The sequence below is a fragment of the Thamnophis sirtalis genome, unplaced genomic scaffold (assembly GCF_051295495.1).
Source record: "Thamnophis sirtalis isolate CommonGarterSnake01/CBP01778 unplaced genomic scaffold, rThaSir2_p1.2 scaffold_2, whole genome shotgun sequence".
Lineage (NCBI taxonomy): Eukaryota > Metazoa > Chordata > Lepidosauria > Squamata > Natricidae > Thamnophis > Thamnophis sirtalis.
In genome coordinates, this window is record NW_028261382.1 from 92481418 (window position 1) to 92507258 (window position 25841).

Genomic DNA, 25841 nt, shown 5'->3' on the forward strand with positions numbered 1-25841 from the left:
TAGAGTAGAGTAGAGTAGAATAGGATTAGGATTAGGATTAGGATTAGGATTAGGATTAGGATTAGGATTAGGAATAGGAATAGGAATAGGAATAGGAATAGGAATAGGAATAGGAATAGGAATAGGAATAGGAATAGAGTAGAGTAGGAATAGGAATAGGAATAGAGTGGAATAGAACAGAATAGAATAACATGGTTGGAAGGGACCTTGGAAGTCTTCTAGTCCAACGCCCTGCCTAGGCAGAAAACCCTACACCACTTCAGACAAATGGTTATCCAACCTCCTCTTAAAAACTTCCAGTGTTGGAGCATTTACAACTTCTGGAGGCAAGTGGTTCCACTGATGAATTGTTCTCACTGTCAGGAAATTTCTCCTCAGTTCTAAGTTGCTTCTCTCCTTGATTAGTTTCCACCCATTGCTTCTTGTCCTGCTTTCAGGTGCTTTGGAGACTAGCTTGACTCCCTCTTCCTTGGGGCAGCCCCTGAGATATCGCAACCCTGCTGTCATGTCTCCCCTGGTTCTTCTCTTCATCAAACTAGACTAAACTAAATGGATGTTTGTTTGAGGCTCGGATTCCTTGATGGTTCTCAGTAGCTGTAACCTCTGCTGTGACCTATTGCATTCTCCTGGAACACGGAGGCTGTGTTTAGAGACCATTCACTTAGCCTCTGGCTCGGTTCTTGGAGTCCAGTCTATTCGTTTCCAGCCTTTCTAGTGGCTGCTAACATGCCAGATTTGTCCCCAAGTCTCTCGACCGGGATTCCCATTATAAGTAGGCAAAAACAGCCAGGATAGTCTTTTAACAATTATTTTCCATCTGCGCATTCCTCGGTGGACAGATAAAATGGCCGGTAGCATCCAGTAGGGGATGCTGCAGAGAGAGAAAAGACTGTATTAAATCTCATTTTATAGGGGGCAAAGAGGTGCCGGGGAAAGATAATAATGTATTCCAGAGACTGAAACTTAACAAAATAAACGCTCGGCTTGAAAGTGGATGCATGTTTTATTTGATGCTCTTAAACCGTCTCCACTGGATGGACGTTTTTAAAGGATTTCGGCTTCAGATTATATTTACTGATGGGATGCAGATCAAAATGTGGCTTTACCTTAAATAGCAACTTCTCAGAGTCCATAAGGAAATATCTGGTCTCCCCCATGGGCATCCTCCACCCCAACTATGATGAAGATTAACAGAGTTGGAAGAGACCTTGTAGGTCATCTAGTCCAACCCGCCTGCCCAAGCAGGAGACCTTATACTATTTCTTACAGAGTGCAGTCCAATCTCTTCTTGAAAGCCTCCAGTGGTGACGCTCCCACAACTTCCGAAGGAAACTTCTGTTCCACTGGTAGATTGTTCTCGCTGTCAGAAAGTTCCTCCTTATTTCCAGGTTGAATCTCTCCTTGATCAGTTGCCATCCATTATTCCTTGTCTGGCCTTCTGGTGCTTTGGAAAATAGCTTGACCCCCTCCTCTCTGTGGCAGCCCTTCAAATATTAGAACACTGCTATCATGTCTCCTCTGGTCCTTTTCTTCACTAGATTGTTGTTGTTCTTAGTTGCTAAGTCGTTTATGACCCATTGTGACCCCATGGACAATGTTCCTCCAGGCCTTCCTGTCCTCTACCATCCCCCAGAGTCCATTTAAGCTCACACCTACTGCTTCAGTGACTCCCTCCAGCCACCTCATTCTCTGTCGTCCCCTTCTTCTTTTGCCCTCAATCTTTCCCAGCATGAGGCTCTTCTCCAGGGAGTCCTTCCTTCTCATTAGGTGGCCAAAGAATTTGAGTTTCCTCTTCAGGATCTGGCCTTCTAAAGAGCAGTCAGGGCTGATCTCCTCTAGGACTGACTGGTTGCATGGCCTTGTAGTCCAAGGGACTCGCAGGAGTCTTCTCCAGCACCAGATTTCAAAGGCCTCCATTCTTTGTTGCTCAGCTTTTCTTACGGTCCAACTTTCAAGGCCATCCATTGCAACTGGGATTAGACATTTCCAGTTCCTGCAACCGTTCATCATATGTTTTAGCCTCCAGTCCCCTAATCATCCTGGTTGCTCTTCTCTGCTGTGGTTTCTCTATCTTGTACTTCTCTGAAAGACAGCATGGGTAGTCCCTGACTTACAACAGCTCATTTAGTGACTGTTCGAAGTTGCAACAGCAGTGAAAAAACTGACTGATGACCATTTTTCACACTTACGACTGTTTGCAGCCTTCCGATGGTGCCATGATCCTTCCTTCCCCCTCCCTCTTCCGCTTCTCTCCCTCCCTCCCAGGTTTCTTCCTTCCTTCTTCCTCCCTTCCTTCCCCCTCCCCCTTCCTCCCTCCTTCCTCCTTCCCTCCCTCCCTTCCAGATTTCTTCCTTCCTTCCCCCTCCCTTCCTTCCTCTCCCCCTTCCTCCCTCCTCCCTCCTTCCCTCCCTTCCAGATTTCTTCCTTCCTTCCCCCTCTTCTTTCCTCCTTCCCTCCCTCTCTTCCTTCATTCCTCATCACTCCATTCTCCTTCCTTCCTTCTTCCTCCCCACCCTCTCTCTCTCTCTCTCACACACACACACACACACACACACACACACACAGAGAGAGAGAGAGAGAGAGAGAGAGAGAGAGAGAGAGAGAGAGGGAACACTTTTGGGGAAATGCAGCAAATGCAGCTTTTGGGTCTATAGAGTGGGGGGTGAGCAGTTTTAAAAAAAGCCGATATCAGACATTTTCTCATTAAAAAGCCTTCTGAGAAATGTAGGCTGACTCTGAAAGTAATTAAAGAAGGCACTCAATTAGATTATATGCGAAGAGAGAGAAAACGGAGGATCTGATGGTTAGTTTATCCTAAGGCGAAAAACATGATTGGCTGAGGATCCTGACGCGGGTTATCTAGTCGGAGTAGGGATTAGTGTGATTTACAATCCCCGTGTCCTGCAAAAAAAAGGTATTGAAAGAGGAAGAGAGGGACGTGTTTTCGCCCTGCAGAGCTCTTAAAGCAACACTCTCCAATCTTAGCAACTTGAAGACTTGTGGACTTCAACACCCACAATCCCCCAAGCCCACCAGTATAGATGACTGGGGAATTCTGGGAGCTGTAGTCCATAAGTCTTAAAGTTACCAAGGTTGAAAGCTCCCGACTTAAGGGTGAAAAGGATGATCTGAAATAGAGATACCTTTATCTTTCCTTAGATCATTGGGAATTTTGCTTGGCATTCTCTAATAAAACATATTCCACGTACCTTGACTCACTCCTCTGCCATTCTTGGTTATCATCCAGGTATTTTGAGCGAATGAGAAGTGAATGAAGCTCCTTAATGATGCATTGGTCATAGGGTGCCTTTCCAACAATATATAACATTTGGGCATGTCATCCGGTAAAGAGCATATTCATTCAATGGCCTCCAAGGAAGACATTTGAGGGTTTTTTTTTTTTTGTTAATTAGGAAGTGAGTAAACTATCATTCCCTTCCCCAGTCCTTCCAAAAGAGAGATGAAAATTGTACATGGACTATCTGGAGGCTGTTCATTCATATTTGTTTTATCAGCAGAGTCCATGTGTTGCCGAGAAGTTGATTCTAGGTCAAACCTAAAGGGATGATCATCATCATCATCTTCTTCTTCTTCTTCTTCTTCTTCTTCTTCTTCTTCTTCTTCTTCTTCTTCTTCTTCTTCTTCTTCTTCTTCTTCTTCTCCTCCTCCTCCTCCTCCTCCTCCTCCTCCTCCTCCTCCTCCTCCTCCTTCAACTTCAACTTCCTCCTTCACCTTCTCAAACTTTCTCCTCCTCTTTTTCTTCTCCTTCAACTTCCTCCTTCACCCTCTCCAACATCCTCCTCCTCTTTTTCTTCCCCTTCCCTCTTCCCCTCTCCCTCCCACTCCTCCTTTTTTCATCAACCTATTAACAGCAGCTTGTGCAATATAAAACTGCCTATATATTTTTCTCCCTCCTCATCTGTCTTCTTCCCAAATTACTGACTGGGGGATAACACCTTTGCCAGTTTCCTTCCACTTAAATCCGGAACTGATGAGCTCAGCGTTTCTTCCCTGCTGAAATGCTCCGCAAAGAATTCTAGAAATGGAACTTGGAAGAGAATCGATGATCAGAGCTCATAGCAAAAGACGTAGGTTGCCTAACAAGGTGTCAAGGCAGCTTGACTCTTCTCAGAGGTCTAGGATAGAGAGTGTCAGGCCTGCAGCGGTTCCTTTAAGAATCTTTGGCCTGCCACACTCTCATTAAGGGGGTGGAGAATAGCAAGGGGTAGGATGTGTTGTTTTCAAAATAAAAAAAACATCATTTCTGTTAAATGAATTACTGCAGTTGTTCAGTTAGTAACCTGGTTGTTAAGTGAATCGGATTTCCCCCCATGGCTGGGGGGTTGCAAAAGGGGATCACATGACCCCGGGACACTGCAACCGTCATAAATATGAAACAGTCACTAACGTCCTATTTTTAATCACATGACCATGGGGATGCTACATGGCTGTAAGTGTGAAAAACAGTCACAAGTCATTTTTTTTTCAGCACCGTTATAACATCAAATTGTCTCAAAATGAATTGTTGTAAGATGGAAACTACCAGATTTGCAAGTTGCATTAACAGAGGTATGCAATCAAAATCAAGGGAGGTGCTAACACCACTCTATAAAGCCTTGTAAGGCCACACCTAGAGTACTGCATCCAGTTTTGGTCACCACACTATAAAAAAAACATTGAGACTCTAGAAAGAGTGCAGAGAAGAGCAACCAGGATGATTAGGGGAGTGGAGGCTAAAACATACAATGAACAGTTGCAGGAACTGGGCATGGTTAGCCTAATGAAGAGAAAGACCAGGGGAGACATGATAGCAGTCTTCCAATATTTGAGGGGCTGCCAGAGAGAGGAGTTAGGGGGTCAAGCTGTTTCCCAGAGCACCTGAAGGCCAGACAAGGACTAATGGATGGAAACTGAACCAGGAGAGGTTCAACTTGGAAATAAGGAGACATTTTCTGACAGTGAGAAAACAATCAACCAATGGAACAGAAGTTGCCTTCAGAAGTTGTGGGGGCTTCATCACTGGAGGCTTTCAAGAAGAGACTGGACTGCCATCTTTCAGAAGTGATGTAGGGTCTTCTGCTTGGGCGGGGGGGGGGGGTTGGACTAGGTGACCTACAAGGTCCCTTCCAACTCTGTTAATCTGTTAGTATGGGGTTATCATGGAGCTATTTTTTGTTTGTTTGTTTGAGCTCAAAACTAGAAATTGATGGGCAAGTGTCCAGAACAGGGAACAAATTTCTTGTGATCCTACTTTGCATAATACTGTCAGTTCCTCTCCATCACCACCCCAGATAAATTTCAGGAATCATTGGGGAAAAACCCAGAGAATCTATCTTTCTAGACTCCCCTTGAGAATTGGGGCTGAATTTATCTGCAGGACACAATTGGGTGGAGTAGTTATTTCTGATTTAAGTAGGCCCATTCATCTGTTTCATTATTTCCCTGTGAAGGAACAGACTGAGCAGCTAATTGAGTAACTAATGCTGAAAGAATTATCCAAGAAGGAAAGTGAGTTTCTCCTGCAAAGCCTCTTAATCTTATTTTTTTTTCTTTTTTGTAAGCTAGAGGACAAATCACACCGGAGGAAGCTTGAGGATTTACAGTACATTGTATGACTCTGAAATCACAATTTTACTTTATTTTATTTTTTTTAAAAATGATAGCTATATAATGGATACGTTTTAAGAAAAGATAGCTTTCTATTGCCGGCCTTGTGAAAGGGAGATGAAAACACCTCGGTTATAAACATGTCCTATAAATTAGCCCTATTGTGTTATATTGAAATGAAGATTTTAGTATAGCCAATGTGTGTTAAAAGGAACGTCATTATTTTTTCAACAATTAGTTAAATGGAATGGCATTGCAAAAAGTTACGCTTCTCATCGCAATGTAGGAGAAAGCGAGGCAAAGGTGATTTGGGTTCCTTCCTATTTTTATTTTCTGGTAGTTAGCGGGGACATTTAATTCCTCTGAAGGTTTTATTTTATTGTTATTTTGTGTAAGGATCTTGTAGGAGGAAAAAAAAATCAAATGTGAAAAGAAGATAAAAACCATTCTCTCTTTAAGCGACCTAATGGGTACAGTGCTGTTTCACATTATAATATTTAGTTTTTAGATTTTTATTCCAAAGGGTGGCTCAGTGGCTAAGACGCTGAGCTTGCCGATCAGAAAGGTTGGCAGTTCAGCGGTTCGAATCCCTAGCGCCGCGTAACCTAGTGAGCTCCCGTTACTTGTCTCAGCTTCTCCCAACCTAGCAGTCTGAAAGCATGTAAAAATGCAAGTAGAAAAATAGGAACCATCTTTGGTTGGTTTGGTGGGAAGGTAACAGCATTCCGTATGCCTTCGGCGTTTAGTCATGCTGGCCACATGACCATGGAGATGTCTTCGGTCAGTGCTGGATCTTTGGCTTTGAAATGGAGATGAGCACCTCCCCCCCCCCGAGTCGGGAACAACTAGCACATATGTGCGAGGGGAACCTTTACCTTTACCCCAAAATATTATTGCTGTCAGGTTTCTGATGGATGCCCTAGTTAAATCATGAGCCTCAAGCCAAGCTTCAAAAGAAATCCAGTTATTTATTAGGAGCAACATGTCGGCAGTACACATCTGTACTCAGTACACATCTGTAACTCAGTTACACATCTCTCTCTCTCTCTCTCTCTCTCTCTCTCTCTCTCTCTATATATATATATATATATATATATATATATATATATATATATATATATATATATATATATATAGAGAGAGAGAGAGATAGATAGATAGATAGATAGATAGATAGATAGATAGATAGATAGATAGATAGATAGATAGATAGATAGAGATAGATAGATAGATAGATAGAGATATAGATATAGATATATAGATAGATAGATAGATAGATAGATAGATAGATAGATAGATAGATAGATAGATAGATAGAGATAGATAGATAGATAGATAGATAGAGATATAGATATAGATAGATAGATAGATAGATAGATAGATAGATAGATAGATGATAGATAGATAGATAGATAGATAGATAGATAGATAGATAGAGATAGATAGATAGATAGATAGATAGATAGATAGATAGAGATAGATAGATAGATAGATAGATAGATAGATAGATAGATAGATAGATAGATATAGATATAGATAGATATATAGATATAGATACACACACACACACACACACACACGTCTTTATGTAGTGGGAGAGGCATAAAGATTCTCTCTGCCATTGTCATCCAATGGCAGAAAACAGCTGTCCAGAGCTAATTTATTTCCTAATGCTGCAGCAATGTTAATTCATAATTTACACTGGTAATTCGTGCTATTATTAATTTCAGATGGTGTAGGGCAAGCCTAATTAAAATATGACACCATTTGCCAGACATACTGTATGTACCAAGGCCTACCATTTAAAATTAATGGGAATATTAAGTGTGACACTGGTCTCAGACATTCTTTGCTCAGTAATTACATCATTATGCCTGCAAATATTTGATAAAAGAAGATGGAGGGGTTTAAAAGAAATAAATAAGACAATGCTACCTGTGAGACGTGGTGGCTCTGTGCGTAAGGCGCTGAGCTTGTCGATCAGAAAGATCGGCTGTTAGACGGTTTGAATCCCTAGCGCCGCGTAATGGAGTGAGCTCCCGTTACTTCTCCCACCTTCTGCCAACCTAGCAGTTCGAAAGCATGTAAAAATGCAAGTAGAAAAATAGGAACCACCTTTGGTGGGAAGGGAACAGCTTTCTGTGCGCCTTTGGCGTTTAGCCATCCCAGCCACATGACCACGGAGACTTCGTCAGACATTGCTAGCTCTTTGGCTTTGAAACGAAGATGAGCATCATCCCCTTGAGTCAGGAATGACTAGCACATATGCGCGAGGGGAGCCCTTACCTTTTTACCTGTCTTCCTCTTTTTTTACTCACTTCTTACAATCCTTAAAGGAATCTCCTTTCTCCCCTTGCAAGTTTTCTTGATTCCATATTTGATTTGTTCTCTTCTGATGCCAGAGATCAAGGCCGTTTTGAATAAGTGAACAAAGCCGCAGCGCACACAGCCTGTGATTTTTTTTCTTTTCCTTTCACCCCTCTCTACACGCAGCTTTGCTCACCAAAACAGACACGCTTGTTGCGTTAACAAGTTAGAGCTGTGATTATTAAAAGATGAGCTCTATACGGGCTTTGATATATAGCAGATCAGCAGAAAGGTTGGTCTACAGAGACCTCCGGCAATTTTCCAGCGGTCTGCACGAACACAGTGTGTGGATTGTGCGCATTGGGGAAGGCTCTGGGGAACGGTTGCACTAGATTAAAAAAATATTTTGGTTCTGATGCGTTTTAACACTCTACGCCAGACCTGGGCATTTTACAGTCCCTGGACCCACCAACTGCCCTTTGGCTGTCCTTGACTGGCCCACGAGATGTCAATCAGAAATTAGAAATCGAATATACGGGCTTTGCACTATGCACACAATACAACTGCCTGGCTTTTATTTTTATTTATTTATGTATTTATTTATCATTTATTAAGTTTGTCAGAATTGTATGTGATAACAGGTATAAGTATAAACATGGACATGAACACAGGAAATGGGTACAAATAAATGGGGACAGTGGGACACGGATGGTAGGCACGCTGGTGCACTTATGTACGCCCCCCTTTACGGACCTCTTAGGAAAGGGGTGAGGTCCACGCTAGACAGTTTCGGGTTAATGTTATGGGGATTTGAGGATGTAACAACAGAGTCAGGTAATGCATTCCAGGCATTGATCATTCTGTTGCTGAAGTATTTTCTGCAATCGAGTTTGGAATGGTTTACCTTGAGTTTGTATCTATTGTTTGCCCAAATATTATTGTGGTTGAAGCTGAAGTAGTTATTGATAGGTAGGATGTGGTAGCAGACAATTTTGTGTACTACACTTAGGTCGGGCCGTAGGCAATGTAGTTCCAGGTTGTCCAAGCCCAAAATTTCAACCCTAGTGGCAGAAGGGATTCTATTGTATTCTATTGTCATAAGGGATTCTATTAATATGAACCAATTGTCCAGCATCTGAATTGTGATCATGTTATCATGGGGATGCTACAAAAGTTGTAACTGTGAAAAACGATCATAGGTTTTTCAGAGCCATTGTAACTTTGAACAGTCACTAAATGAACTATTGTAAGTCAAGGACTATCTGTAATTTTACAGCTGATTCCCATCAGTGGAGGACTCTTCTTGTGAAATACCTCTGGACTCTCTCAATTGTATTAATGTCCGAAGAGCGCTGGCTCTTTGGCTTTGAAATGGAGATGAGCACCGCCCCCTAGAGTTGGGAACAACTAGCATATATGTGCGAGGGGAACCTTTACCTTAAGGTCCCAAAAGGCACCCTGGAACCGAACAAGTCTTCTAAATTGTCTTTGTAATAATCCCTACTCTAGAAAATATGTCTTTGTTGGATTACCTCTATACAACAACGCGCCCCAAGTGTCTTTCGGAGGGTGTCGTTCATGTATGTTAAGAGATCTTAAGGAAAGACTCTTTGTCTCGTTTGAACTTCATAAAAACCAGGATTTCCTCTGCTGTAGAGGAAGCGAATCGTTCCACTCCAGCATCTTCAAAGAAATCAAGAGGCTTAGAATCTTTTCCACAAAGGTATTCGGGGGCACGTTGCCAAGCCAGGCTGCCTCTGAGCTCATTCAGATGCCCCGTGTCTGCTTTCCACATCAAGAGACACAATAAATGAAGAGAATGTTTTGATAGTAGAATCTAGAAATACCAATAGTGTTGGTGCTGCATGAAAGATGATATCTGGCAACAAGTTATTTTCTCTATTTTCTGTATTTATCACCTTATTGCATTGCTACATAGTCTAGCTCTGTTATCTGTCTTTCTTTCTTTCTTTCTTTCTTTCTTTCTTTCTTTCTTTCTTTCTTTCTTTCTTTCTTTCTTTCTTTCCCCTTCCTTCCTGCCTTCCCTTCTTCCCTCTTTCCTTCATCTTTTCCTTCTTTCTTTCATTTTCTTCCTTCCTCCTTTGTTCTATTTTTTATTCCTTCCTCCATTCTTTTTTCTTTCTTTCCTTCCTTCTTTCTTTTTCTTTCTTTTTTCACTTTCTCTTTTACCTTCCTTCCTTCTTCCTTCCTTCTTTCTTTTTGCTTTCTTTTTTACCTTTCTTTCTTTCTCTTTTTCTCCATCTTCCTTCCTTCCTTCCCCCCTTCATCTTTCCCTTCTTTCTTTCATTTCCTTCCTTCCTCTTTTCTTTCCTTCTTTCCTTCTTTCTTTATTTTTCCTACTTGGCCCTCTCCAGCTTCAGGATTCATGAGTGAAGATGAATACTTGGAGATCACGAGCATCACCCGGGAACAATCGGGGGAGTACGAGTGCAGTGCCTCGAACGATGTTGCAACTCCTGTTGTGCGGAGAGTAAAAGTCACCGTAAACTGTGCGTAATATTGCAATTTTTTTTTTTTACCCTCCAACTCAGAGGAAGGAAGATTCACTCCTTCTTTGGGGTGAATATTCTGTTTAACCTTCAAGGGGTTGACAAAGACATTCAGACGCTTTACCTTAAGTCTAGCACAGAGGAAGTCAACCTTTCTATACCTACCACCCACTTTTGTATCTCTTTTAGTAGTAAAATTTTCTAACCGCCCACCAGTTTCACAGTAATGGTGATTTATAAAGTAGGGAAGTAACTTTACTTTATAAAATTTATAAAGCAAGAGTTACAGCAAACCCCTACCTCCCACCATGAAAGCTGGAACACCCACTAGTGGGCGGTAGGGATCAGGTTGACTACCACTGGTCTAACATATTGCAGTCCTCAATCTAACCAAGAATGCTAATGGGGTATTTTAACAGATTTAATCTAGAACCTTATGCATTAAAATGTTGTGGTCCACCACTGAGCCAACATGCCTTCTTAATGCATATGTGTCCCAGTTTAAACAACTACTAAGAGAAAGGAAAACAGACCTGTTACAAACTGAAGCATGTCTTCTTTTTTTCCTCTGTAAATTTTATTTTTGTTCCAAAAGTTAAAATGCAAACGTGGAAAATAAGCTTTACAAAAACACAACAAAATTAGACAAAATAGGGATCAAAAGGACAACCAACAAACAAACATATATGCATATATTTGCCCCACCCTGTTGAATACTGGCAAATATATGGCAACAATGAGAACTTTTTCCCCTTGTGAGAAAGGATACCTGCCCTAAAATAAAATCCTTCATAAACTGAAGCATGTATTCTAGGGCAGGTATACTTTCTCCACTTTGACATTCCACCATGTGTTGGGATTGTAATTCCCAATGGGTCTTGTTTGCTGAATTGGTAGCCTTCCTTTGTATGCATGGATGTGCGCACCCAGGTATTCCATTCACACAAACCTACATTCCTTGTTCTAACCTAGGCTTCCCCAAACCATGAACCAGAGTCCTAGTCCCAACAAAACCCCATTTTTATTAGGTTAATGTGAATTCTTCTCATTCACATCCTGCACAGTCTTTCAAAGGTGAATTTATGGTCACAAACCTTATCTGGTTTGGAGAGCTGCCAAGCTGATATTTTCAAAACGCAACACACTGTACTTGGCAAGGAGTCTTTGAGAGTAACGAACTAATTAAGCATGCACACACTAGGAACAGGCTCCACCTGTTCTTCTGCCCCACTGATATCTGACTCTGAAGGAAGCTGATAACTGTCAGATGGCCCTGGCCCCCTCTCTGCCTCCGGCACAGAACCCTCATCAGAGCCTTCCCCAGACTCCAGGACTGGTCCACATTCCACCCCAACCTCCTCCCTCTTCCTCCGATGTCCGCTGGCAGGCCACAACATTCATTTAGAGGTTAACTTAATCCTTATGATTTTATCTATTTGCTGTGGTGTTGACTTATGCATCCTTACACACATTACCATCCTCGGGAGTGCACCTCCTCTTGTAACCCTAGCAAACAATTTGAAAAGAAATGATGTGCTATCACTCTGAAGGTTACAGATGTTTGTGGCCAAAAACCATTCATCGTTCCATGCCTGTGAGATTATGGATTGTATATGTTGTTGAATATATCCTCACAACGGGAAGTTCTTTCTTTCAGATTGGCTATAAAGCAATCTTATCAGGTTCTGGGCATTATTTTCCTACACCAGCTGTTTGCGAAGAGGACTTACAAATCTAACTCTATTGGCTTGTTGTAAAGCACCCATCAAGGAAGGAAAGTTTTTGAACCAATGTTAATATATTCTCTAGATACTTAACTTGTTCGTTTCTCTGCAGACCCACCTTATATCTCAGAAACCAAGAACACGGGTGTGCCAGTGGGTCAGAAGGGCATTCTTCAGTGTGAGGCCTCTGCAGTTCCATCAGCAGAATTCCAGTGGTATAAAGATGACAAACGGTACATGAGTTACTCAAGGGTTGCATTGTGGGGTGTGTTGCTAAAACAGAAAGAACCTATTCCTTAAAAATCTTGTATTTCTGCTACCATGCAAACAGAGAAAATTGGAGGAAAACATAGTATGTTTGTTTGAATGTGTGTGTGTATGTACATATGTGCACATGAACTGAATAGAATTACAGGTGGCGCAGTGGCTCAAACCCGCTGGATTTGTTGGCTGGAAAGACAGCAGTCCAGGTTCGAGACCTGAGTGTTACACGATGGGTTGAGTTCCCATCCTTGCCTCAGCTCCTGCCAGCCGAGCAGTTTGAAAGTGTGCAAATGTGAATAGATAAATAGGTACCACCTCGATAGGAGGATAACAACGCTCTGTGATGTCATGCTGGCCACATGACCACAGAAATATCTTCGGACAGCACTGTCTCAATGGCCTTGAAATGGAGATCAGCATCCCCTATAGTCAATAATGACTAGCGGAGTAAAATCTGCAAGGATTTCATGGTCTTACCCTGGCTTATTTGAGGGAGACTGACAGATTGCTGTAAGCTTCTTCATGAAGCCAGCCGACAGAGAGGAATTAGTCACCTCCTTCAGTAAATCTCCTTCTCCTACGCATCCAATGCTTTGTGTTCTCCACTTACTGCTATTTTCATTCATCACCGATCAACCTTGTCCTGCTCCCTTCTACCTTCCGCATTCCCTTTGTTTAACTATCGGTTGTTTTGTTCTCTTTACTAGCGAAATTTAAATTGTGAGCGGCAGGGACTTGAGATGTTTCATATATTTGTTTTTGCCAATTATAAGCTCTTCTGAAAAGAAGATTGATGGCACTGGCATTCGAAAGTGATTCTATCAAATGGGAGGTGCTCCGGTGCTCGTGACAGAGATCCTTGGCACAAAAAGATGCTTTTCTCTATACACGATTTGCAAATATTTTGAATAACAGCTCTCATTGTTAGGATTCGTGCCAGAGACAAAATTCTTCCAAATTCAGACATAGAGATTATTTATCACAGGTCCCAAGGCATGAAAAGGCAGGATATGATCATTGTTAGAATTCTCACAGTGGATTCCTGTAGTCCTCGCAGCTGATGTTGAGAAACTGGGTTATTCTCCTCTCTTAATGATCACAAAGAGACAGACTATAGAGATCCATTCAAAAATAACTATAAAGATATTGCCCATCTGATGAAGACACTATTTTAAATTATCAGTCCAGGGGCAAACTCCAATTATGGGATCATTTCATCAATTATCCCAGTAGCAAACTACTAGGTGTTGCTCCAAAGCCAGCCAGCCAGAGGTGGTATTCAGCCAGTTCTGACAGGTTCTGGAGAACTGGTAGCAGATATTTTGAGTAGTTTGGAGAACCAGCAAGTAGGCTGGCCCCGCCCCCACTGCCTCCCAGCTTCCCAGCCAACAGGAGAATGGAGCTGGAAAGCAGGTTAGTGGGGTGGGGAGGGAATGGGGATTTTGCAGTATCCTTCCCTTGCCACACCCACAAAGCCACACTCACAAAGCCATGCCACGCCCACAGAACCAGTAGTAAAAAAATTGATTCCCACCACTGAAGCCAGCGCAATGTAACATAAAACGAGGAAACATAGAAAAGAGTCAGATAAATGAAACAAAAGCGATGCATAAGAATATCTGTAAAGTGATGCCTGTTAAAGGGAATGGGATGAAAGTGGAAAAGGGCATAGAACAGAAGACCATAATGTAATTGTTGGACAAAATATAGTTCTCTAGTTATATCTTGCTCCTTTCATGTCCAGATCTTTTGGGGAGGTCATCTCTTATACTTTCCATCTTGAAGTGGCACTAGTTGGGTGATCATCTTGTAGAGGGTTGAATGTTAGATGGGAATGGAGCAAATCAGAGTCCTGGGGAAGAAAGGGACTTAGGGCTAGATCTTAGGTCTAGATATTTGTTTGATGCCTGGATCCAGGGGTGAAATCCAGCAGGTTCCAACAGGTTCTGGAGAACCAGTAGCGGAAATTTTGACTAGTTCAGAGAACCAGCAAATGCCACCCCTGGCTGACCCCAGAGCGGGGTGGGAATGGAGATTTTGCAGTATCCTTCCCCTGCCAACCCACCAAGTCATGCCCACCAAGCCACATCTATAGAACCGGTAGTAAAAAAAAAATGAATTTCACTACTGCCCGTGTCTCCTACTAACCCTGACTGGAACTCACCTAGAGGAAGGAGGACAACCATTGAACCTCCTGCTCCTAACCCCTAAATTGATCCAGAAAGATACTGTGATCTCTAAGGATACTGAGAGATCAAGGAAGATCACGATGAATGCATGCATTCCCACCATCCCAGAAGATCAACAAGTGTGATCAATATCATTACCCTAATGATTTAAATCCTGGTGAAGAAATGTCCCCGTGAGCTAATTGAGTGATGTCCAGGCTACCAAGTGGCAGGCCTTTCTCCTTTTGCAATGAACTCATCTCCTGGAACGAGACTAAACCCCTGGCTCAACCAGTTGCAATATATACTTTAAGCGAAAGCTCTTCATAAAGGGATTGTGCGAACATGGAAAATTACATCAGTTCTATCCCCAAGCGAGGCGCTCCAATCTAGTTACAGCGCTCAAATACATTAAATTATAGGTAGCAATACAATTTACAAACAACCGCAGCAGTCTTTTATAACTATTTTATCTCCACGGTGAACTTGTGGCCATTCTTTCTCTTTCATGTTACAGCTCAGCTATTGGAATTCCTGCCTTAAGAGAAGGGAATCTCTGTAGCTCACGAGTTGAACTGAGGGGTCCTAGGTGTTTTCTGAGTTTGGTTGTGCATGGGAGATCTTACCTAGTTGGGCAGCAAAATTTCTTCAAGCAAATTCTTTCTCTTTCAGAGAGGACCAAGGACTCCACAATTTGCCTATTGGTGGGATTGGATTCCTGCATTTGGCTCTAGAATGTGGAATTGCCTATGAGTATATTATTGACTAACTTAAATCAGGGGTGTCAAACACAAGGCCATGCGGGCTGCATCCGGCCCATGATGTGGTCAGATTCAGCCCATGGAGTGTCGCTTTGGTCCAGTCTACCTAATGCAAAGAGGAAACATTGGGCCAGTGTAGCTTCAGTCCGGTCTACTCAGTGTGAAGGGGAAACATGCCAGCAGTTTGGGGAGTGGCGTCGAGCTGGCCACATCCACCCAGTCAGCCATGCCCACTGAGTGGTGTCAAGCTGGCCACACCCACCCAGTCAGCCATGCCCAGTGAGTGGTGTCAAGATGGCCACATCCACCCAGTCAGCCAGGCCCACTGAATGGTGTCAAGCTGGCCACACCCACCCAGTCAGCCATGCCCAGTGAGTGGTGTCAAGCTGGCCACACCCACCCAGTCAGCCATGCCCAGCGAGTGTTGTCAAGCTGGCCACACCCATCCAGTCAGCCATGCCCAGTGAGTGGTGTCAAGCTGGCCACACCCACCCAGTCAGCCATGTCCAGTGAGTGGTGTCGAGCTGGCCACACCCACCCAGTCAGCCATGTCCAGTGAGTGGTGTCGAGCTGGCCACACCCAGCCAGCTGGCCAAGCCTGCCCAGCCCCCTGAGGTCAACCACAGCCCTGATGCAGCCCTCAATGAAATTGAGTTTGACACCCCTGGCTTAAATTATTTGTAGAGAATGAACCTGCTTAGTTATGGACTAGCTGCTTTGGCACACATCTTTTGCACCTATTTTTTAAATATTCATACTGATGATCTGAAAAGAACAATCCAGGTACTTGTGTGATTGTAACGTCAAGGCTAGATGACCTTGATAATAATAGCCTCCATTTGATATTCCTGTTCCCCATGCTTGATTTCAGGATTATCCAGATGGATCACTCTTCTTTTCAGTTATCTGTTTCCTACAGAGTAACTGATCCTTCCATTACAGGATCAAAACTCATCTCTAGATGCTCTTGATAATACATGTAGAAAAATATTCTCAACATATTTCTCTATCAAGTCCCATTCAGTTTCACAAGAGAGCTGAAGATTGATGGATGAGTAGAGAATGGTGGCTTTGCCGATATTTATGGAGAATGAAACTGTCTTTCTGTCTCTGTCTGTCTGACTGTCTGTCTCTCTCTCTCTCTCTCTCTCTTCTCTCTCTTCTCTCTCTCTCTCTTTCTGTCTCTGTCTCTGCCCCTCTCTGTTTCTCTGACTGTCTCTGTCTCTCTGTCTGTCTTTCTCTTTCTGTCTCTCTCTCTGTCTGTCTCTCTCTCTGTCTGTCTGTCTCTCTTTGTGTGTGTGTGTGTGTGTGTGTGTGTGTGTGTGTGTGTGTGAATGTCCTGTCTTTTCTTTTTATAGACTTGTTCCTCCTGAGGTCTACAGCTTATATGGCTTCCCACACTTCAAAGAAATGTGAGGGAAAAGAGTCATAAAGGTGCAATTCTTTCTATGGAGCTTTTTTTCTGATTAGGAAGTATGGTTACTTAGAAAGCTTTTAGAGAAGTGAAAAGCTGTAATGCTATCCTTTGCCACTTCCAACAAATTTAAAAGGAATGCTAAGAGAAATTGGAAAGATATCTGAAACTATGCTGAGGAAAAAGAAGGGAGCTAGGGAGAAAAGGAAACTTAGAAATTGCAAGGTTCTTCTTTTGGCTTTCCCCAGCAACTAATCACATTCATTATTGGGTTAATAATAATTAATAGCATTATTTGATTATTTGAGTATTCTATTACAACTTTCTTGTAATTTTGTTGCAAGCTATTTGAGGTTTTTCTCAAATGAGAAATTATATACCATTGTAGGAGAAGAAGAACAGAGGTGGTATTCTACCGGTTTGCACTGGTTCGGGTGAACCAGTGGTGGCGGTGGCACTAGGCTCTGCCCACCCACCAAGATGTCATCACAGACCTTCCGCTACCGAACTGGTAGTGAAGAAAAGAGGATACTGAAGAAGAGGCTTAGCTGGAAGGCAGGATTAAGTGTGCCATCAGTTTAGAGTCATTGTATTGCCACAAGGGACCCAAGTCAAGCCAATTCCATTCACCCTTATCTAGTACCAGTTTAGCTTTGACCATTAGTCAACTGTCCTGCCCCCCCTCCGTCCGGTAATGAACGCAGACAAAGGCTTAGCTGTTTGCCACTCTTTATTCACAGCAATTATAATCCTGTTGGCTGAAAGCCCAGATACGACTCACTAGCAAGAAATTGGCAGCAACCCAGACTCCAACAGACACGGGAACACAAGGCAGACCAGACAAGGAGTTCTCCATATTATTACGAATGGTTGTGTCCTGCAAAAGGACTCCTCCCAAAGTCTCTTCTTATATACTCTCTTGGGAGGGGCCAAGCCACAACCACCTGGGCTTGATTATTTCTTATGAATCTGTCTCCATAACTGCTGCCTCCATTTCTCCGCCCTCCATTGCCTGGCATCAGGGACAAACTCCCTTTGATCTTCCACATTGCTCCATGCCTCAGGCACCTCCTGGTGGCCAACCAGCCTCTCTGGTCCCTGCTCTGAGACTGAACCCTGCCCAGGGTCCTCCACATCTTCCATAGCAGACTCATAGGGTTCCTCGCTATCGGAGTCCATCGGCAGCTCCTGCTGGGCCACAACAGTCAACTAGATGTTGACTAACACTAGATTAGTCAACTTGTATTAGAGGTAGCAATAATAAACTTTTCTGTGCTTCGAACTTAACAAATGTTCCTGGTTATTTGTGCCTGACAATAACTGTGCTAATACATGAAATATGTGTGTCTGCATCTTTGTGGTTTTGTGTGTGTGTGTGTGTGTGTGCGTGCGCGCGCGCGAGAGAGAGAGAGAGACTTATATTTTCCGTATATTTTCCAATATATATTTTCCGAGACTCTAACCTTGTAATTCCTGTGTTTCAGGCTCCTTGAAGGACAGAAAGGGCTGAAAGTGGAAAACAAGGCCTTCTTCTCCCGTCTTACTTTCTTCAATGTCTCTGAGCAAGACTATGGAAACTATACTTGTGTTGCCTACAACCAACTAGGAAACACTAATGCTAGCATTATTCTCTACGGTAAGTAGCAAATAAGTTGATGGATTCAGATGGCACTGGGATTCACAGAACTGTTGAATAATGTTAGAGGAGGCCACTTAGGTCATTGAAGTCTAATTCCCCCTTTATGATAGGAATCCAAATTAAAACATTCATGACAGATGGGTCTCGGGTTGAATATACCCACGGAATAATCAGCATTGTTCTGTATAATTGGCTCAATTGTCAAATTATAAGGGAAAAGGAAGCAATGGTAAAACAAAGGAGGGCCTATATGGAAAGCTATACAAAATCAGAACAGATCAAGACACAAACCGGTTTAATAAATTAGTGTTTTAAGATGTGATTGCTCAACAATAAATAGGTTCTCTCTTGTCATCTTACACTCAACCTGGCTAGGATAAAAGACATCTTACCTCATTATTTCTACAGTTTAAGCTTTGACATAAGATCTCAGAGGATTTCTCAATGTAGGGCTTCCAGTAAATACAATTCTGAAATACCAGATGTCTCCACCAGCATAAGAGAGTTTAGGAATAAAGCAGTCACTTGATGGCACAAAATCAGTTTATAGACCAATCCTTCCTTTAGCCATATTTTCCAATATCACATGTATCATAAATAATGACTTCACCATCCTACTTTTCTCAAATCATCCACATTCTCCATCCGCTTTTCTCACGGATTCTATAACTTTATTATGGTTGTGCAGATAACTCCCCAGAAGTAATCATTATATTATTGTATCATATTGGTATCTCATCCATATATTTGTAGCAGTTGGACAGTGTCATATGTCAAGTCTTTCCTTTCATCCCCAAGTAGCCTCTAGGGATTTTATTACGGGGATAAAATTAGGAGGAACTTTGGGTTCAGCTGCTTTGAGCTCTCTAAGAAAAGGCAGGGTGTAAATGCAACAAAAGAACCATTTTTCTTCTTCTTCATTGTTTCAGAACATCCTGCCTAAAAAAAGAATCTCTCGGTTCATCTTGATTTCCCACCCCCACCCCCCCCTCTGGAAGTAGCAAGGATGTTCTCCAAAGTTTCAAACTGAAAGCTGTTAGGACTTATTTTACTAAAAATAGTTTCCCTTATTGAAATGGTTCTTCCTTTCCACTCACTTAAAAAGAAGACTATTTTCCCATCATGGCAGGGAACGAAAGAAATCTGATTCCATGGGCTACTAGGCATATAAAATAACTGGAAAAAATAACCTGAACCGATGAACCATCTGAAATCAAGTCAATGTCAGAAACAGCTACTTGCTAATTTTATAACATGAACAACAAGGATGTTCCACCTTGATGATTTTAAGACTTGTAGACTTCAACTCCCAGAATTCCCCAGCCAGGAATTCTGGGAGTTGAGGTCCATGTGTATTTTTTTAATGTTTTATTTGTTTTAATTATTACTTATTACTTTGTTTTATTTATTGATATTACTTTCCATTTCCATCAAACAGTGTGTGATCTGGGTACAGTTTTTTAAACAGTCATGATCCACATATTTATTATTATGTTTGTCACAATGAATAATGTAACTATATATTAATATAATTGCAATAATACATAACGTCTTCATCGTCAAATTCTCTTCACATTAACATTCCCTCTTTTTATATCTCTAACTTCTGTTTCTATTGTCTAACCATTGATAAAATACATCCCACGTCAAAAAAATATTCAGTTTCTTCTTCATCCTAAATAATAAGCCTTAATCTGTCCTTTTCTGCATATTCTAGGTTTCCCCCGAATTACATTCTCATCTGACGGAATCTCATCATTTTACCATTGTTATGCAAATTCAATTCTGGCTGCAGTTAGTATATGTAAAACCAGATATATAGGTTTTTTAAATCATATTTTCCTGTTAGGATGTCCAACAAAAATATCTCTGGTTTCAAGTCTATATGCTGCTTTATAATTTTTTTTCCCCCAACCAAATATTTGTCCAATATTTTTTTAGCTTTTGGGCAAGTCCACCACATATGATAGTATGAACCCAATGGTTGATTACACTTCCAACATTTGGCAGGTCTGTATACATTTTAGCCAGTCTTGCCAGTGCAAAAGGTCATCTATAAAACATTTTATACAATATTTCTTTATATGCAGTTGATATAGTCAATTTGACATTTCTATCCCATAGTTTCTGCCATTTATCTAACACTATTGTGTATCCAAAGTTTTTAGCCCAGGCAAGTCCACATGTCTTAAAGTAGATGAGGTTGGACACCCCAATCTAAAGTCCCTGAGTGTTTTTTTTTTTTTTTCCCCTTTTTAATCTCTTCTCTCTTATGGATTTAACTGGTCTTTTCAACTTCGCTTCTCTAGTCTTTCTCTGCAAAGTACCAAGCAATCAGTAGTGGGTTTTAGCTCCCGTTGCAACTGGTATGCTGCAAGGGAGCTGGGCATGCACCATGGGCACGCGCACTGCGTACACCCAACGCCTGCAATGCTCTAGCTGTTTGGCGGAGCGTTGCGCAGGGGGCATATCCTGCGTGCGCATGTGCTGATGGCCCGTTTCCTTCAAATATAGGTAAGGAACAAAAGCGGGCGAGCAGGCCCTCCAAAGCACCGTTCCGGTACGGTGGCTGCTCCTTCTGGCAGGCACCGGTACGCGCGTACCAGGGCGTACCGCCTGCAACCTACCACTGCAAGCAATATGCTAAAAAAGGATCCTGTAACCTTAGATCTTTGGTAAAATGTTGCTATTAATGATAACGTCAACAAATCCATTTAAAACACCTCACAACATAGGATGTTGTGGTGTCCGCCTCCCCTCCCCCTTCCGCCAACTTCCTCCTCCTGAAAGATTATTTCCATAACATGAATTCTTCACATTTTTGGAAGTTCTGGATAGCTCATTTTCAGGAATGCTTTGGAAGTGTTCTGACCTAGGCTTCCTGAGAAAGCATAAATCACAATCTACATCCCAAAAACCCTCTTTTATTTATACAGCTGTAAATTATAATTAGCAGTCCACAAGGCTTCATAAACAGTCTGTGAAGGTTCCAACAGATGTCTGCTCAAGTTGCCACAGTATTTCAGGGGAATGTTGATAAACACCGACCTTATCTCCCTTGGAATGCTGCCAGAGACCTAATTGCCAAATGCAGAGCAAGGCCAAACTTAGCACGGAATCAAACAGAAGTTTTCAAAGCTTGAACCGACCAGATGAACGAATTGCTTCCTGCAAAAGCTCACGTCCCGTTCGCTCCTCTTTTATGTCTTATGGGAGGGGCCAATCATCTCCAAGCCTTATTTTTTCCCAAGTCGACCCTGTTTATTTAATTGTTCTTGCCTTCTGGCAGCTCTGCGCATGCACACACTGGGAAAAGGCTCCCGCTGTTCTTCTGCCTCACTGATGTCAGACTTCGGAGGCTCCAGAGGCAGCAAATAGCTACCAGATGAGCCTGGCCCCCTCTCTGCCTCTGACTCAGAGCCCTCATCAGAGCCTTCCCCAGACTCCAGGACCGGCCCATGTTCCTCCCCAACCTCCTCACTGTCTGAATCTGCTGCCAGCTCTACTGGCCACTGGCGGGCCACAACAACAGGTATTTTCTATCTAGAATTAGTTCTTGCAAGATTCCCTTCTCCCAGGCTTAGAGAGATACTAACAGCAAGGAATGTCAAATCTTTACATCTTCTCAAAAATAAAAGCAAAAGAAAAAATATCTCGCCAAGTCGTTCCTGGTATTGCTACCCTGAAGCTCCATCTGTTAAGTGAGGCGTTTGAGAATAAACAACCCAAGCATCTCCACAATCCCAGGCGTGCTTCCAAGTTGTGCTTTCTATTGCTTGGACATGAAATAAAATAAAAAAATTGACTATAGCAAAGGAAGGTGGGGAGAACACTGAACCCTTATCTCGAAACTATTTTCTGCAGACGCCAGAACTCTGATTAAAGTGATGGATCCATCTGACACTGCTCACAGCCAGAGACAGATGTAATTGCTTGTCTTATTTGTTACTTTTCTTCTTTGTGTTAAGAGAAAGAGCATGGCCGTTCATTCTTCTTCAAGACCACTGGAAGTGGAGGTGAGCAAATCCTCCAGGGCCTTATTTCTTCTGGCTTTCACACGACTTCAAACCAGCGTTATTGCCCAGAATTCCGAGCCTTTCTATCTATCTATGGACCATTCCGAGATGGCCTTCTTATATAAAGCTTGAGGCTCCCCACCAGGAACATCCATTGTCCAAAAGCTTAGTCCATAAAGATGACAACATGGTTCTTACAAACCGGGATGGCAAACAAGGTTCATGAGAACAAGGAAGGGATAGGACATAAGATGGGATCAAAAGATGATGATGATGATGATGATGATGATGATGATGATGATAATGATGATATCATCCATTCAACCATGCCCAACTCTAAACGATTCTATGGGCCAGGTCTCTCCACATCTTCCAATCTTTCACTACTTCTTTGAATTGTCCTATATCTGGCTGGTGTCAGCTATGATGGTATCCAGCCACCATGTTTTATTTATTTATTTATTTAGTTGGTCACTCATGTACAAGATAACAGGAATTGGAATAAACATGAATAAGAACACAGGAAATGGGGACAAATAAATGGGGACAGTAGGACAGGGACAGTAGGCACGAGGGTGCTCTTATGCACGCCCCTAAAAATGTTTCCTTTTATTGCTAACTCTTCCAAGTATAACACCTGACATGTCACTGGAAGGCTGAATCATCCCTGTATTATGGTCAAGGAAGATGTAGTCACTTATCTAACACTTATCTTATTAGTAGTGTGAGAAAAAATGTTTAAAACATGTCGCAACATCATCATGATGCAAGATTTACCCACATCTTACATCCTTGTCGATGTATCTTTATAGCAGTTGGTATGAACATAGAAATCTATTCTCTAATGAATGATCCAATGATAATCAGATTGAACAAGTATTGTATTTTAGCACCTATTCCACTAGCAGAAGGTATTACAACATTTCTTCTTTCTTCCAACAGTCCAGTCAAAATTCCTTCTGAATGCCTACATTAGATTTCCTTTGAATGTCCTTCGGGGTTATTATCTGTGTTTTGACCAGGGTCGGCTATTAATCAGGACCAAATTTGAGAGATAGGAATAGTGGACGGCACAAAGTTCTCACAACAGAATCATTTTAATATGTTAGCAAAAATGAACTGACTTTAGCAATAGCAATAGCAATAGCAGTTAGACTTATATACCGCTTCATAGGGCTTTCAGCCCTCTCTAAGCAGTTTACAGAGTCAGCATATCGCCCCCACAGTCTGGGTCCTCATTTCACCCACCTTGGAAGGATAGAAGGCTGAGTCAACCTTGAGCCGGTGAGATTAGAACCGCTGAACTGCAGATAACAGTCAGCTGAAGTGGCCTGCAGTACTGCACCCTAACCACTGCGCCACCTCGGCTCTTTACTATAAACTGACTTTGAATGGAGCTGTGGCAGAGAGCTTTCTTCAATCTTGCCATTTTGGATGGTTGATTGCTTAGTGTTTTCTTTACTTATATCTTTCCTTCATAGTTGGAAGTATAGTTAGAAAGAGGCTACCTTTAGAAAAGAAAATTGATTTGTCATTTTTTTCTTGGATGCTACTATTTCCTTCATCAAGTGCATAGTAGCGACAGTGGGAGAACTTAAGTATGATAAATCTCGCATTGTTTTTTTTAAAAAATAATGGTTGGAAAGAAATTTTCACCAGCATTGTTAATATTATTGTGACTAACATTGGATGGAAAATCAATATAGAAGCCCAGGAACAATATTGTCTATCATTCCTCTCCTCAACCTCATTCTTCTCTGCCTTAGATAGGATTTTAAGAAAATAAGGTGTATATTTTTCCATCCATATTCCTCGATCAAGACATTTTTATCTCAGCCCATCTCAATTTTTTTTAAAAAAAGAGAAAGTTAAACCTACAACAGAACTGTAACAAAGCACATGTAATGCTAGAACTTGCCAGCTCAAATTTGGCAACATAAAGTTGTCTTTCAAAAGTTACTAATAGACGGAAACTGACAGTCAAAGGAAATCAATGCAATTGCTTCCGCTCGGTGATGAATAAGATGCAATATTAAGTAAATATTGCTGGTTGGCCTGAAATAATGTAAGAGGGCAGAGGGAGAGGAAGCAATTGGAAATATCTGTAGTGGCGGATGAAACCATGCAAACAATGGGATAGTTAACCCATCTGTACATTAGGAGCTAAAGTGATGTATAATGCTGATTCGTTAACTCCTGATGACTTCTATCCCATCCCATCATCACAGATTTGTACCATACAGCCTTGCAAAAGTTGTGGGACCAAACATACTTCCAGGACGAGTGGCATTTTAGTTATCTAACGTTATTCCTAGTTAGGAAGTGCCAGTTCTTCGTTCATCAATCGTTATCAGTTTCCATTTAGAGTTCCCCCATTTAAAACGGGTATTAGAGCCAAGGTGGCGCAGTGGTTAAATGCAGCACTGCAGGCTACTGCTAGATCAGCAGGTCAGCGGTTCAAATCTCACCGGCTCAGGGTTGACTCAGCCTTCCATCCTTCCGAGGTGGGTAAAATGAGGACCCAGATTGTTGGGGGCAATATGCTGACTCTCTGTAAAGCGCTTAGAGAGGCCTGAAAGGCCTATGAAGCGGTATATAAGTCTACTGCTATTGCTATATTGCTATTTTCTTTCTTAGAGCAGAGATCATGTTTGAAACGGTCTTTTCATCAGCTTTCCCACTGCTTTGGGAAAAGGAGGTCACCACTCCAATGCAGACAGAGAAGACCTGGTAGAGGGAAGTTACAGGAAGCACAGGTCCGTTGCATTGGTGATTCATGCAGTAAGGGATAGGTCGGTGGTGTTCAGAGTGTCATGACTGAGGCTTCCCAAGAGCAGGAAGCAACTTCCTTGTCCCAACGAAAACCCCTTTTATTAATTGACTGTGAATTCTGCTCATTCACATCCAGCAAAGTCTTTCAATGGAGGATTTACAGTCACAGACCTTATCTGGCTTGGAGAGCTGCCAGGCCGATATCTGCAGAACTTGGCAAGGAGTCTCGGAGAGTCACCAACCAATTAAGCGAACTAATTGTCTCCTGCAAACTCCACTTCCTTTTCATTCCTTTTTTATTTCCTCTGGGAGGGGCCATTCATCGTCTTATTCCCAAGTTGACCCCCATTCTTTAGCTGTCCCTTCGCTGCCGGGTCACAACGCAGAGATCTTCCCATCCATCCCACAAATAACCACACTAACAGCAGCAGGCAATAAGAGCTTTGGACAAAACCTCATACCAGCACTTGGATCACGATACAGAGACTTGGACTCTGGTTTATTTTACTTAATAAATCTATAGTATCTGTTTCTGGGGTATGTTCCAGACTAAAATAGTCACTATTATGTAACTATGATGGTCCTTTTTTAAAAAAAACACCTCTATTATATAAAAGTGAAGTCTTTTGCTCTGATTCTGTAAAATATCAGGGACATAA

General features: G+C 42.1%; 1 protein-coding gene across 7 annotated transcripts in view; it reads left to right on the forward strand.

Annotated features, from left to right (window-relative positions):
- Window positions 1–25841, forward strand: part of NTM (neurotrimin) — an 821237-nt gene that overhangs the window by 777654 nt on the left and 17742 nt on the right. For all 7 annotated transcript variants that reach the window (XM_087706369.1, XM_087706375.1, XM_087706370.1 and 4 more), the window contains 3 exons: window positions 10290–10424; window positions 12261–12381; window positions 18240–18391. In XM_087706369.1, coding sequence (XP_087562495.1) covers window positions 10290–10424; window positions 12261–12381; window positions 18240–18391 — 408 coding nt within the window. The remainder of the gene's footprint in view (window positions 1–10289; window positions 10425–12260; window positions 12382–18239; window positions 18392–25841) is intronic.